The sequence below is a fragment of the Trachymyrmex cornetzi genome, unplaced genomic scaffold (assembly GCF_001594075.2).
Source record: "Trachymyrmex cornetzi isolate Tcor2-1 unplaced genomic scaffold, Tcor1.1 scaffold227, whole genome shotgun sequence".
In the NCBI taxonomy this organism is placed as follows: Eukaryota; Metazoa; Arthropoda; class Insecta; order Hymenoptera; family Formicidae; genus Trachymyrmex; species Trachymyrmex cornetzi.
In genome coordinates, this window is record NW_017296923.1 from 368,124 (window position 1) to 382,495 (window position 14,372).

The 14,372-nt window shown below is 36.6% G+C and overlaps 1 protein-coding gene across 1 annotated transcript in view; it reads right to left on the reverse strand.

Moving 5' to 3' along the window:
- Nucleotides 1-14,372, reverse strand: part of Ten-a (Teneurin-a transmembrane protein) — a 496,598-nt gene that overhangs the window by 309,988 nt on the left and 172,238 nt on the right. Inside the window, exons 5-6 of the mRNA XM_018506604.1 lie at nucleotides 4,028-4,231; nucleotides 3,246-3,413 (exon numbers count right to left, since the gene is read on the reverse strand). Of these exons, the coding sequence (XP_018362106.1) occupies nucleotides 3,246-3,413; nucleotides 4,028-4,231 (372 nt within the window). The remainder of the gene's footprint in view (nucleotides 1-3,245; nucleotides 3,414-4,027; nucleotides 4,232-14,372) is intronic.

The following is a 14,372-nucleotide window of genomic DNA, read 5'->3' on the forward strand; positions in this document are numbered from 1 at the left end:
AGAAAAACCTACCATCGAATTATATTTTGTTTCCAATCATTTATTTACAGATTTGTTACAAAGTTAACGCTTACAACGCGGTAAAATATATCACGTGTTAATTTTTCATTTTACAATGACGAGTATACGTTCATTTAGCGTGTGCATTTCATAGCATTGTGGTAGCAAATTACCGTAACGTTATCGGGTTTCACGCGTTTGCCAATTCAATAACGTGCTCCTCGACTAGGCCACATTAGACTACGGCGGTCTAATGTAATATCAATCGTCTTTCTGGCGATGCGGTGCACACGGGGTTAACGCGGGTAAGCCCTGACCGTTGGGAGCCATTTGCTAATAGATGCCGCGACATGCCTCCATTAGACCGCAGGGACATTCTGGCAAGCAATATCCCATCGCAGATTCAGACTCAAATTACTGCTTACGAGATCCTGGTAATTATACGCGGTATCTTGCAGCATCTTATATAACGCTTGTCGTCACACCATCAGCATACTCATAAAGTCATGCGTCAAAACATTTTTGTGCGGAAACTTATCGATAACTATACTGAAAAAAAAGTGTATATTTGCACGATAAAAAGATTATTATTAGGAGTCCACTTGTATTATAGTTATTGCTGTTATAATATAATAATAATTATTATTAGTTCTATCCAAATACATAGAGTTGACAACAATAATGACTAAATTGTAGTTAAATTTTGGTAATTAATATGATCAATTTTTTTCTCTTAATGTAATGGCTTGAGAATACTAAGAATGACACACATCCCTAAATTTAAAATAAAAAAAGAGAAAACAGAAAATGTCATATTTTAAATAAATCAATTTGCTACCTGGATAATGATAAACATAAAACTTTATGGCTAAACCTTTTATTACTTTGTAGTATAGAGTATACACACTGAAAAAAGAGTCTGGTAATAGCTATCAAATGTTGAGTGAAATGATTCCAATTAAATATTCGATTAATATATATGGTATAACCAAAAATAATTTTACTTTTCTAAATATTTATAAAAATAAAATTATTTTTGTTACTGATTGATTTTTTTATATATAGCGAAATTAATTTAATTTTTAATTGATTATGTTCACGGTTTGATAGGTGAGTGATCTCTCTCTCTTTCTAAAGTTTTCATTTATTTTACATTCTTCCTTAATACCTTAATAATGGTTGGATTATTTATATAGAATTCATCTTCAATTTATTTGGTCGCCTGATCTGTTAACCTGGTGTCTTTATAAGTGAAGCGGAATGATTGGGCACTCTCCTATCAAACCAGCTAAGAATTTTGATTGTATATGGATCAGATACACTGAGGATGGCTCGAATGTAAGTCGAAACGTCTGATTTTTTCGTATTTAATAAATCTTTTGCTCGTACGACTTACAACGAAAAAACTCTCATTAGCCTGTTCTCTGTTTATATTTTGGAATTATTTTTATCACTTAATATTTGTGTGTGGTAGTTATTACCAGACTCTTTTTTCAGTGCATTCATGTTTATAGAATATATGTTGAACACACATTCATACATGTTGTAAATGAACGAGCATCACGAGCTTAATTCGCGTCGCTAATTTTCACGATACCTACACGTAATGTGATCACACTCGAGCGGGCAGGAGTAATGCGGCCTTCGAAATTCCGGAGGTAACCGTCCACGAAGATGCGGTGGAGCTCTTGCTCCTTACCACACGGGCGCTCGCCAGCTTTTCCACCCGGCTATCCTTCGTCCTTTCATCCACGCTCACGCTGTCTCGCGATATCGGTAGACTAATTGGCAGCCAGCTTCCCTCGAACCCGACGTGACCGCCACATCGACGTCGCGTCGACACGAAATGAGATCCGACGAAATTTCGTTTAAAACTTAGCCGACGAGCGTAAGCCGCTCGTCGACCGCGGCTGCCGGTTCAAAGCCGCAAAGCTACTTTCTCTTATCTCTCGGTGGTTGCTGCTCGAAGCTGCGTTACACACAGTGAGATAGTGCGTGTGCCAAGATAACACGCGGCCCTGCAACGACAAGAGATCTAAATACTGTTGACGTTTTGAAACAATATAGTCGGCGAGGTCACGCTAACTTTGGCGGTGGTCTATGCTCTAACTAGCCGAGCCCAGGCGCCAACTGCTAACTCTGTTAGCCCGGGGCTGGAGTCTTTCTCTTTCCCTCTCGCACTCGCTATTGCTGCTGCCATTGCAGCTACCGACACTGTTGGTGTTGCCGCTGGTATATTACTGCATCAGACAACAATGAACCTAACTGCCAAAATAGAAGGTCCCTTGGTTATTTAATGAGCCGACGTGTAATGTAGTTTGTCGATTACGGCATTGTTCGCTAGACGATAACGCATGGCTCGGAAACGTTTGCCTTTGCTAAGATCTTTCGCCTTTGACCGTTTTGCGAAGCTTCGTAATTGTGTGTCGATGGAAAACGCGAGACGAGAAATGCTCGTAATGAGAATATTTGTTTAGTTGAAATTACTATGTATATTGCTTTAGAACGAAATTGACAAGAGGTATAATGTGCTGTTTACATATTACATTCTTATGTCTGAAGTTATTATTTATTACCGAATTAGAAAGTCTTAATTATCAATAGGAAATATGTTTTATAAAGGATTTACGAAAAATCAAGGCTGAAAGTATTTTGTTGTAACTCTCTTTCTTTGTTTCTATCAATAATCTCGAATAATTGATAACACCTATACAAAATACATGAAAGACTTCTTAGAAGATATAAGAATGCATTCGTAGGCTCTCTACAGAGTTCTGAGTACGTTGAGTTTCATATGCAATTTCCTTTTTCGTGCGTTTCTAGGTGACTATTAATATTAAGCTTTTAACGAGGAACACGTTTATGCGAAACCTGATTTAACTCCGGCCAGGGGCTCGATACCAGCCGGTAACTCGGTTAGTCCGGTAATCGCATTTGAGGCATGGATCGTTAACTTATCGCACCACGGCAAATTTTACGTCGTGATTTAAAGGGTCGATCCGCTCAGAGCGATCGATGAAGATTCATCCCGATCTGTCAAGCTGAATGAGTTTCTTTGTTGAAGTCTCTAATAGTAGAAATTTATTCTTTGTACACTCGTTGCGATTTAACGATTACAATAATTAATCTTAAGATGGAATGCGACAGCATGCAATGTGATGCAGTGATCATGCGTATGAAATAATAATCGCGCGATGACGTATGCGTAATATGTGGAAAGGAAACTACAGTATATTTTTCCTCACCATTAGTGAGATGCATGCGAGTGTGTTCATCGGGGAAGACGGTTTCGGAACGATCGCTCGCTGTCGAGCTACTGCTCAAGGCGCTTGCGTGACCTCGCCGTGTTCTTCGACCTAAGGTACCGCCGCCGGAAGCCGTCTTTTTTGTGGACGCCGCGTAAACGGTCTCACCTGCAATAAAGAAGATACGAATATTTTTGAACAGCCTGCTAAAAAGTTCTTTCCTTTGGAAAACGCCGGTATCGCTAACGAACGAGAGTCATACCGCTTAATTCAATCTTCCATTATTACGTGGACAAAGAAGGTACTCGAGTTCAGTTCTCTAATCCTTTCAAAATTACGTTAAAAAAAGTGAAATTATCAAGATTAAATTTTTCACGTAAGCTAACTTTTAACTTTCATCAAATAACTTTTACACAGCGTGCGCGTCCCGGAATTATTTTAATTTAATGTTACGATCTTTGACATAAAACATGCGTAACGTTTAATAACTAGAGATGTAAAGAATCTGGAAAGAGATTGAAGTGCGAAGTATCATTTTAAAATGAGTTGAAACCGAGGGTTGAAGCTGTTTTACATAATGTCACGTTGCTTATCACTTTAAATTGTCCATCTACCGGGATTTCTCGTCTTGCGTCCATCTACCGGAATGAGCTCGTCTCGCACGCATCACGGCTGTACAACGTAGTATAAAATTGCGTTTGATGAGATTCATCTTGTGGCGAACCCGTAAGTATCATCTTGCGTGCAAACCAACCCGTTTGCGGTTCTAATTAACTCCCTACCATTGCCGTTGCGAGATCTCTCGGAAGATATGCTGCCGTTATAATGATGCCGGCGAGAGTTTGTGCTTTCGAGGGGAAACGGAGAAGCTTGCCGATGATTCGGTGTCAAGGTTGGGGGCGGCGTAGGAAATGGCGTTGTAGGGTTGTCCGTAGTTGCTGCGCCTTCCGTGTCGGATCCCGTACGGTACGATCTGTCTCCCGCATCTGCACAAATTAATCACACGTTAATGACATTCACTTTTATCAGCTAAGCTATCTGCTATCTCTCAACAAGGCATATGTTCTCCTCTTAAATTAATTAAAAAGAAGATAAACAGAATGAGAGAGGAAGAGAGAGATTATTCGCTAACGTGAGTAAAGCTTGTAAAACTTTTTGTTAGCTTTGTTCCGAATTCACGATGAGTTAAAATTTCCCCGTGTTTACAAGTTCTTGTTCATAGGTATGTAAACTCCGTGTTATCTGCGATCTTGCCGCTTGCGGACAACCGCAGACGCACCGCAGCATACATGATGCCACAAACGTGTATCGTGTCTTCGCCTATCTTGAGAGCAGTGGGGTCTTGCATGACGTAACCATCATTCTGTTTTAGAGGTCTCCCGCTGTGAATGTTACCAACTATCTTACTTCACCTCTATCGCCAGTCGACATTTCCGCCAGCTCTCTGTCAGATCCGAGCACTTCGTCGCGCGTCGTTGCTCTGATCTGCATTTGCTTAAGTTGACGCATGTCTAAACTCTTAAAGGCGCTTGTCACTAAAGCAGTGCCGTTCCGAGGGAGCTTGCATTATTCGGCGCGCGATAGCGGAACATAAGAAGCATCCGGGCAGAGGGGACTTTCTGCCGTAAGAAATACCGGTGTGTCGGTATGCCTTGGCGCAACATGCGACCGCGTGCGTACCTGTACAGCTGTATTTTTAACCACGTTGACACGTACAAGGTGTACCGGGAGTTATTTCTTTGACGAAGAGATATATACTCGCAGATGTGCTGAGGTGACGCTGAAAGGATAAAATGGGGCGACATAGTTAGCTGAAGGAGGAATTTTTCTGTGACATTCCCATGCGTACTTCCAGTCAGTCTTCTGTCAATAATAAAATGTTGAATTACTTTTATTTCGATTATTGAAAGTAAAATTCCAACGTTTTTCTTTATTGTAGTGTAAAATCTTTTATTCTGTATACAGGATGTTAAAAAAACCATTCAGCATTTATATGATGGATACACGGAGAGAATTTTCTTTTAAAATTTATCTTGAAAATATGGTAGTTGTGGTACAATATAATATTTTGAAGTTTTTTATTATGCACTTCAGTAAAATTAATCAAACATATTTTATACTTTATTGTAGTTTTATTAATGAATGAGAGATTTACATTAAAATTCTTCGAAATGCAATGTTGTCCCACGACTATCATATTTTCAGGATAAACTCTAAGAAAAAAATTCTCTCCGTGTAGTATATACTGAGTAAAAGGACCTTAGTGAACATTATAGGTCGAAAGTTCAACCATTTCTGAGATATTCTAATGGTGCATGTATCTCCCTTACTTAAAAAATGACACAACTATGAAAACATGATTTTTTAGCTATTTCCATGAATAAATTAAATAAACATTATCCTATCAATCAAAAATAAACTAACAACTTAACTTCATTAAAAATCGTGAAAATCGTCACAATTTAAAAAGAGTGGTTGTAAAACGAAAATGACATTTAATCATGTTAAGAATATATTCTTTTTGCCAATATTTGATTACTCAATAATTTTCTGTCGAAAAATAATTTTTTCCTTTTCTGAGAAACTTATTCTTGTGTTACTTTTTAAGTAAGGCAGCGGTATATACGACTTGTAATTAAAAATATGACTTGGCGATATCGCGTTTGGTTTATTAATTGGCAGATAATTGCCGGTTGCAGGAACGCACGTTCTAATTCACTATTAAACTTGGTTTCGCTGTGGCGAACAAAGGGGTAAAACCATAGTGAAAAAAGGTTGGGACAGGAGATTGGTAAGGAAGGGAGGGGACGAAATCGAATCTTGTCGGTAATTAATGAGGAAAGTTTTACAAATAGCCGAAGGCATAGTCACTAAACGCCTTAGCGAGCTCGTGAATCCCATCCACAAGCAGAGTATCTTTACACAAAAGTAAGTTTTTAATTGATAATTATCCTTTTTTATACCAGAAGAGAGAATACTAGACTGCTAACTGTTTTACAATACGTTTATACCAGTTCTTTCATTAAGATGGGAGAAATATAAAGATATTTTTGTAAAGTAAATTTACAATTTAGTTACGTGATATTAATTAATAATGAAGTATGTGTGACAACTTATGCCAATTGAATAACGTAAAGATAATTCAAGTTGTGTAATAAATATAGCTATCATGATATTTAGCGATTTGTAGGTTGAGCGTAGAGGAAATCGAATATGTCATTGCCGATATCGCAGGCTTTCTCCTATTCTATTATTTCTCGCGCATTGAAAATAGCCAATATTTGGATGTAGGAGGAGAGCCAACGAGGTGCTAATTACATTCTCGCGCTGCGCGTCGCGTTCTAAACGTTGTTTGCATCGAAATAGACGCGCTTGTCGAAAGCGGCGCGCAGCTGCGAATTGACAAATCAGTTTTTCAAATCGGTCGGAAATTTACGAGCGTGGAACAAGCTCGAGGCTTGTGGGTTACCTCGGAACATCAAAGATTCGAAATGCTCTCTATCTCGTCTCTGCCTCTTTCCCACTCGAAGCCGCCGGTGGTGTGAGCGGCATACTCGCGATATAAAGAGAGATACAGTCAAGATGGGCACCCTGATAGTCGAGACGTCTGAGAGTGAGTAGCCGAGGGCCGGGGCAGTGGCGCTGATATTGCTCGCATTAAACTTTCATATTCAATCTTGCCACCCACCGTTGGGGCACCCTCCGCGCGGTCCCCGACCCTCATCCCGCCGCTATGCCATGCCGTACGGAGAGCGAGCTCGGCATCAACCCCACATGTAATTGTGTTATGCCCTCTTCACCCTCCCCCCCCTCTCTCTCTCCCTCCCTCTTCCCTCTCCTCCTCACTCTTCACTAACCCCCGTCTCTTCCTCCGACCTTTCCTCTTCTCTTCTACCAATTTCCCTTCGGCGCGACCTCGGTCACCCTCCTGCTCGTGCGGTTCCGCTACGCCCTCGTGGCGCTCCTCCTTTCTATATTGGATTTTCTAATCCGTATGGATTCGAAAACGTCGCCTTGACGTTTAAGAGGATAGAAAGGTCATTTCTTTATCGGTCGTCTTGCCACGTCGCTTTTGGATCAGCGCGACAAATGTCCGTGATTACAAGACACTCTTTTGCTTCATTTCTCGTTCGTTGTATTAGGTGTTAAACTTAATTCCTGCCTTTTTCGTCTCCAAAATTGATTTGTTTCGGAGGGAAATACCTTAATCAAAGTAATTTCCTCCATTTTCTACTTTATTACTAATTAACTTTATTAATAATACTTGGATTAAGGTATTTCCCTCCGAAACAAATCAATTTTGGAGATGAAAAACGGCAGGAATTAAGTTTAACACCTAATATATAGATGTTGACATAGAAGTACCACGTGTTTATTGCAAAAGTAAAAACCAATATCTTGTTTCCTTTGCGCCATTTAAAATCGACGAATCCAAATTGCTCGAACAAATACCTATACATATGATATTTCAATCTTTACTTGAACACTATTTGTGCAAGTTTTGACCTAAATAAAATTACGCGGCTCAGTCTTCATGAAATTAGTATAATTATTAGCTCGTAATATATATAATGTTAACTAATTATTATTTAATTATCACAATATCATAATGTTTAAACAGGAACTGCTTGCTCTCCGAATTAATCGATAAACTCGCCCAACAATGTACACGCATCGACCGTATCGATCGCGAAAGCGTTAACCACGTAACAACATCTCGCCGGCATGTCGACGTAGCAAAACGAACAGTCGGCGCTTATCTTTAATCGACCGTTAATCATCGGCGCCGATCGCGTGCTCACCGGTGTCCCCTTTCGACACTCCCGGCAGCCGTGCGAGTGCATGAGCTAGCCGAACGATTTATCTCGCAAAGCACACGGGGCTTGCCGTCCCCTCCGACACTCGCCACGCTCGGAATTTACAGTCGTGTCTCGTCCTGTCCGGTGGCATTTCTTCACCCCGGCAACGGTTCCTTCCGTGGCGACTAAACGCACGACGGGTGGGTATACCTTCGGTGCGACAAGGAGAACCGTGCCATGTCGTGTGCACACGATGCATTTTGTTTGTAGGGGATTGTTGCCATGGCAGCGAACTGCGAACATCGAATGCACTTCGCCCTGGCACGGCACGGCGCGGCGCGGTAGCACCGACACGGCTCGTAGACCCGAGCGAGCTTGCGGAAGAGTTAGCCCCCGGCTGCTTTCGCAAGCTCCGCGCAACGGCCCGTGTACACCTGGACACGGTAGACGACGCAACTTCGGGCGAAGCGCGTTAATTTTCTTCAAAATTTTGCTCGTGAACGACGCTGCGTTGCGGTCCGTAGTTAACACGCGTTTTTCCAAAGCGTTCCCCTCTAATGATTTCGCATTGCGTTAAAATACATGTACAGGATATCCGTGAGAGAGATACCGTATTTCACGAAATTCTGTATATAGCTAGAATATATATGTGGGATCGATATTGGGAGAGAGAAATAATTCTATAGATAAAAAATTTAATAATTATCGATTAACATAGATGCATGGTAATTTATTTTCGTCGCCAATTTCAATTATCACGGATTAGATGATTCGAATGTATGTATATGGAAAGATAGTTGCACAAGATAGTTGCAATATGCAGTCTCGTAAACGCATTTTGCAAGAATGCAACAACGGATGTTTGTGACAACAGCAAATAACGTTGACACAAATATTGAATATCATTTCAATATGCAACAACGTTACAGTTTTATTCTTGTGTGTTTGAATTTGTGTATTTTCCGATGACGAATGAATATTTAAGTTAAACGCGGAATTTCTTTTCGACTCCTGGTTATAATTTAGGTTCCTTTTACCAAACTTTTTAAACGCGCAAAAGTGTACTGTTGCGAAAAGTGTACATATGTCAAAAAAGGGAAAGGAAAAAAAACAATAAACGATGCAAGACGCGTTTTTCAGCAGCTGTCGCATGCACAAGGAACAATGGGATACCTACATCGCGGCTCATATCGAAAACCAATTTCCGAGATGTCAACGAAACGAAATCGGGCGCTAGAAGGGAATTCGCCAGCGTTTTTCTAGTAACTGCCAGAGGTTGGAGATCACTTTGAGCGGGAGAGTTTGGCAAGATCGAGTAGTGGCTGTACCTTCAACAGGTGCAAAGTGTCTCCGTTGAAAGGGCCCACTCTCCTACTGCTTCCATGATTTCAAGCTTCTCACTCTCTACGCCTCTTCCTTCCGCTTCTTAAACTGCGAGCTCTTTGATAGAAAGCCTAAAGCGCCTGCATGCCCTTCGGGAGGGCGAGATGAAACCTACATACAATTACGACGGCTCGTAATGAGCCGATGTTCCGTTTGAGAAAATAATGATACTCGCTAATGAAACATATTCGTCGCGGTTTGCATTCCGCCTGCGACAGCATGTCCCTTTATCGCAGAATATTTTAAGTATTCATCAATGTGAATAATTATTTATTGCAACAGTATCTGTATATTCGTGAAGATATAATACAATGTGATAGAAGTTGTAACGATACTACTTATCTCACGCACGTTTGACATCGTTTCGCATCGATCACGGCGCAACATTGTTATTACAACATGTTTGAGATTTAAGGAATATTTACTCGTCCAGAACTAGTTGTGTGGAATGTACGCCAGATATTTAACCACTTAAGAATGAAAAATATTATATTGAAAAGAGTTACTATGAGTTACACAGTAAAAAATCGTGCGTCCATGTAGAGTTTTTCTTGTGTTACCACATTTTGATTATTACTTCAATGTAAAATAAACATACAACTGATATGTTATTATTTTTGTAACATTTTGATGTGTTAGATTTACATTTTCATGTCACCTTTCTAACTTAACAATTGCGTATGTCAATTAAAAATGGAATATTATTTTGAGTGTTTTTAATACAATTGTTTCAATTAATTTATATATCTCAAAGTCAATTTAACATCTAAGAATTTTTTCATTCACATTATACGAACAAAAATGTTTTATTAACATTTTCTTACGAGTTACTGCAACTACTCTTCTATGTACCTACTCTACTTATTTTATATGTTAGTTTTAAATTACCCTTAAAGTCAAAATAACAAATATAAATGTAAAGTATTGTGTCAATTATTTAACATTATTAGTTCGTTAATAAATAACACAAGACGAATGAGTTACTTTAACTTAAAATTTAGAGTGGATCTGCTGAGACATGTAAAAAATGTTAAAATTAACATTTTCTTTTTTACTGTGTATCTATATGGAAATTTATATCTGTATAGATAAATATTTTAACAAATATTTAAAACATTTTGAAAATATTTAAACATTTAAAACATTTTTGAATCATTTAACATTTAAATAACTTTTAAAATGGTTTTGTGATTCTCTGTATGGAATTTTAATAACATCTATCGATCGAAAATGTGTTTTCATTTTCTTTATAAAATTGCGTAATTTGAATACACGATCAACGAAGCCACAGTGATGAAGACTATTTTCTTCGCTTATAAAACCGAAACTTATAATACGTCTCATATTTTATTTATCAGACTAATACTAACTTTTAAATTGTATTAAATATTGAAAAAATATAACTAATTATACAATAAAATAATGGCTTCTAGAGTAAATTAATCCAATATTTAAATGAGCATATAAGCCAACGCTGGTTTTTATTGCGAATATTTAATATTGTTTAGTCATATAACATAATATAATAAGATCTAAATGTTTCGACCATTATTAGGTCATCTTTAATAGTTTTTAAAATACAATGTTTATCTCATTCGTCGTTACCATTCTTCTGTCTTATAAATAATTTTCCTAAGTCTTAAACTACATTTACATTTAAAAAATTAGAGCAAGTATGAATTATGATTGCGAATAACAATTGCGAATATAATTAATTAAGACTTCTTGGTTTGGTACTCGCCGCTTATCTTCGCACATGTATGCTCCACTGACAGTATATCAAGCTACCTATAAAAGAAGCTGAATAATATACTGTCAGTGGAGCATACATGTGCGAAGATAAGCGGCGAGTATCAAACCAAGAAATCTTAATTATATTCGCAATTGTTATTCGCAATTATAATTCATACTTGCTCTAATTTTTTAAATGTAAATGTAGTTTAAGACTTAGGAAAATTATTTATAAGACAGAAGAATGGTAACGACGAATGAGATAAACATTGTATTTTAAAAACTATTGAAGATAACCTAATAATGATCGAAACGTTCAATCTTATATTATGTTATGAATAAACAATATTAAATCTTCGCAATAAAAACCAGCGTTGGTTTATATGCTCATTTAGATATTGGATTGAAAAAATATAACTAAAAAACTTTAATTTTTTAGTTATAGTTATTACGTATAATAAATATACGTTTGCAAATATTTGACATTTTCATCGTGTTAGAGCGATTTTCGATATGAACAGTTAGAACTTTCACTGTTATACAATGCATGTATATAACAGAGTTAACGCAATATTTCATAAAAAGGCATGTTTTATCGTAGTAGCAATTTCAACTGACGCTTGCAGTGTAAAATGATACACACAAATGTTGACACATAAAATTTAATACGTCATTTTGAACTCACGCGCGGTTTAAAAAACATTAAACATCTGCTCAGAACACAACCACTATCATTGGCAGTATTGTTAGGGCAACAGAAAAAGGAAAACGTTAACATATGGAATATCGGAAAAACGATTGCAGTCACTAAAAAAATTTTTTTTTCAAATATAAAATTTTTTATATAATACACCAATTTTAAATTGGATTATAACAAATGATTGAGACTTATCAAAATACGAGTTATCTAAAGTATTTGTTATCTTACAGTACCTACTGAAATTCTGATGATTTTGTAAAATACAGAAAGTATAGAGAAAAAATATAAGTTATGATGCAAATAGTATGTAATACAATTTCTATACGAAACAACGTTCCATTCAGACGAAGAAAAATAAAGATAGTAGTCGATTCTGTCTGCACATTATCAAAGAAAGATATACATGGTATGAACTTTAGCGAAGGAGAAACTCTGTATTTGTCTGAGAGCTTGAGGCGATCGAGAAATGTACGCAATTTTTTGAATCTACAAAAAGATACGTATGATTATGTAAATGCATTTGATATTTGCGGTTAAAATCCCATTTCTTTATACATCATATGTATTCCCGTCCCATTGATATTCACTGATCACTTTTATAGAATACTCATTAACTAATTTTCTCAATCTTTTCTAATTAGCCATTAACCATTATAAATCATGTAATAATTGGATATATTCAGTATAATTAATTACGCGAAAAAGTTTTTAACAGAAATTACATTCCAGTTGGAGATTCGAAATTAAATTCTGAGTTCAGCAATTTATGTAATTCATTAAATCGATGAGAGAGAGAGAAAGTGTAAATTATATTCTAATTAGATCAAATCGGTAAAATAATATTCGTAATAATTGGATTGTCCGTGATTGTCCGACAATATAACAAATATATATTATGGATACAGAACTTGTCTCCCAATCGCTTGTAAAAGAACGCTATGAAGTTTAATATCGCCCGCCTCGTTTCTCACATTGCTTATAAAAAACAGAATTGTAGTCGACGACGAGGGTTCGAAGTTCAATGTTCGCTATAGTATTCCCATCTACTTAATGTTTTGTTTTTCTCGTGCGACTGGCTACTACCGTTGAGTCCCCCTTCGACAGTAATGAATAGTACATCCGTTATATTTTTATGAACGGCACAAGAACTTTTCTCATCATCCTTGAAACTAGGAATTACATATCGATATCTTCCGTTATTGACGATGTCGGCGCGGAATAGCATACCATCGATAGAAGATCCCCTAGCTTCAAACTTTTCATCAGTTTCCCTCTACTTCCTCATTTCTTCTTTTTATACTTACCAGTATTTCATACGAAACAAAGTAGACCGTCTTAACGTAAACAAAGATTATAATAAACACAGACTATAATGATCCAATAATAACGAATAAATATTTTTTATACTACAAAAGCTACATAGATTTGTTGAGGTATTGCAGACAGTACGCAATATTAGTAATAATGAATTAAGTAATTCTCTCAAGAGATATTACACAAATATATTAACATTCTTGTTAAAGTTACAATTAATTAATTATAAATTAGTCATTTACATATAATTGTGAATTAGTATAACATTGCGATATCTATATCGAGATTAAAGAGATAGGATGCCGACTATATTATTGTAATTATACCAATAGATACAACGTTAAATTATCGATTCGAGCAAATATGTTTTCCGTGAAAAATAAAGCCACTGTTTATGGTACTTTTACAAATAAATTCATTCATATATTTATATTATCCGATATCATATATCCCTTAAATAATCGAAATATTATACATAAAAATATTTTTTGCGGCTTTCTGAAATTTATAGTTTCAAATTTAATTATTCAATATGATCGGTTGATTGATTTGTAAGAATATAAATATATATGCAATTGCTAATATTAAAAATTAATATTAAAGATTATATATTTAAATATGGTAATTTATACTGTTAGGTAAACATAACAGTGTAGAGAGAATAACTTTTTAATTTCAATAAAATTAATAAATGTTGAAAGAATTATTTAACACAAAATAATAATAATTTGGATTTCGTTTACGTACGCATTTATAATGTATGTGATACAGCTCCATTTTGAGATAATCTCAAGTTCTCTGACTGCAAGTAATGTGTCAAATAGATTAGAAAATCTAAGCCTCGAGCACTGCGGAAGCGCTGAGCCCAGAACGTATTTTACCGGGTTATCGTTAGCGGCGAAACAGCGGCGCGATAGTGAGATGCGCATTGTTAAAGAGCGACCGCGGTAAATTCATTACGACTCCAACTACTTGCGGTCTACCGCTTTTTGCTACAAAGTCTAGCTTAATGTTCTGCTTTGACATTTCGTTATGTAAAATTCGCTGAAATTTTCAAGGAATGTTACGTGAGGTGTTCATTATGCCACCGTAATAATAGAGAGTTATTTTAATATCTCTTGAAGAGAACTAAAGAATAGCCAATGTTATTTTGAGTAAGGAAAAAAATAAAATATTGAAACATGATTCTCTAAAAGTGAA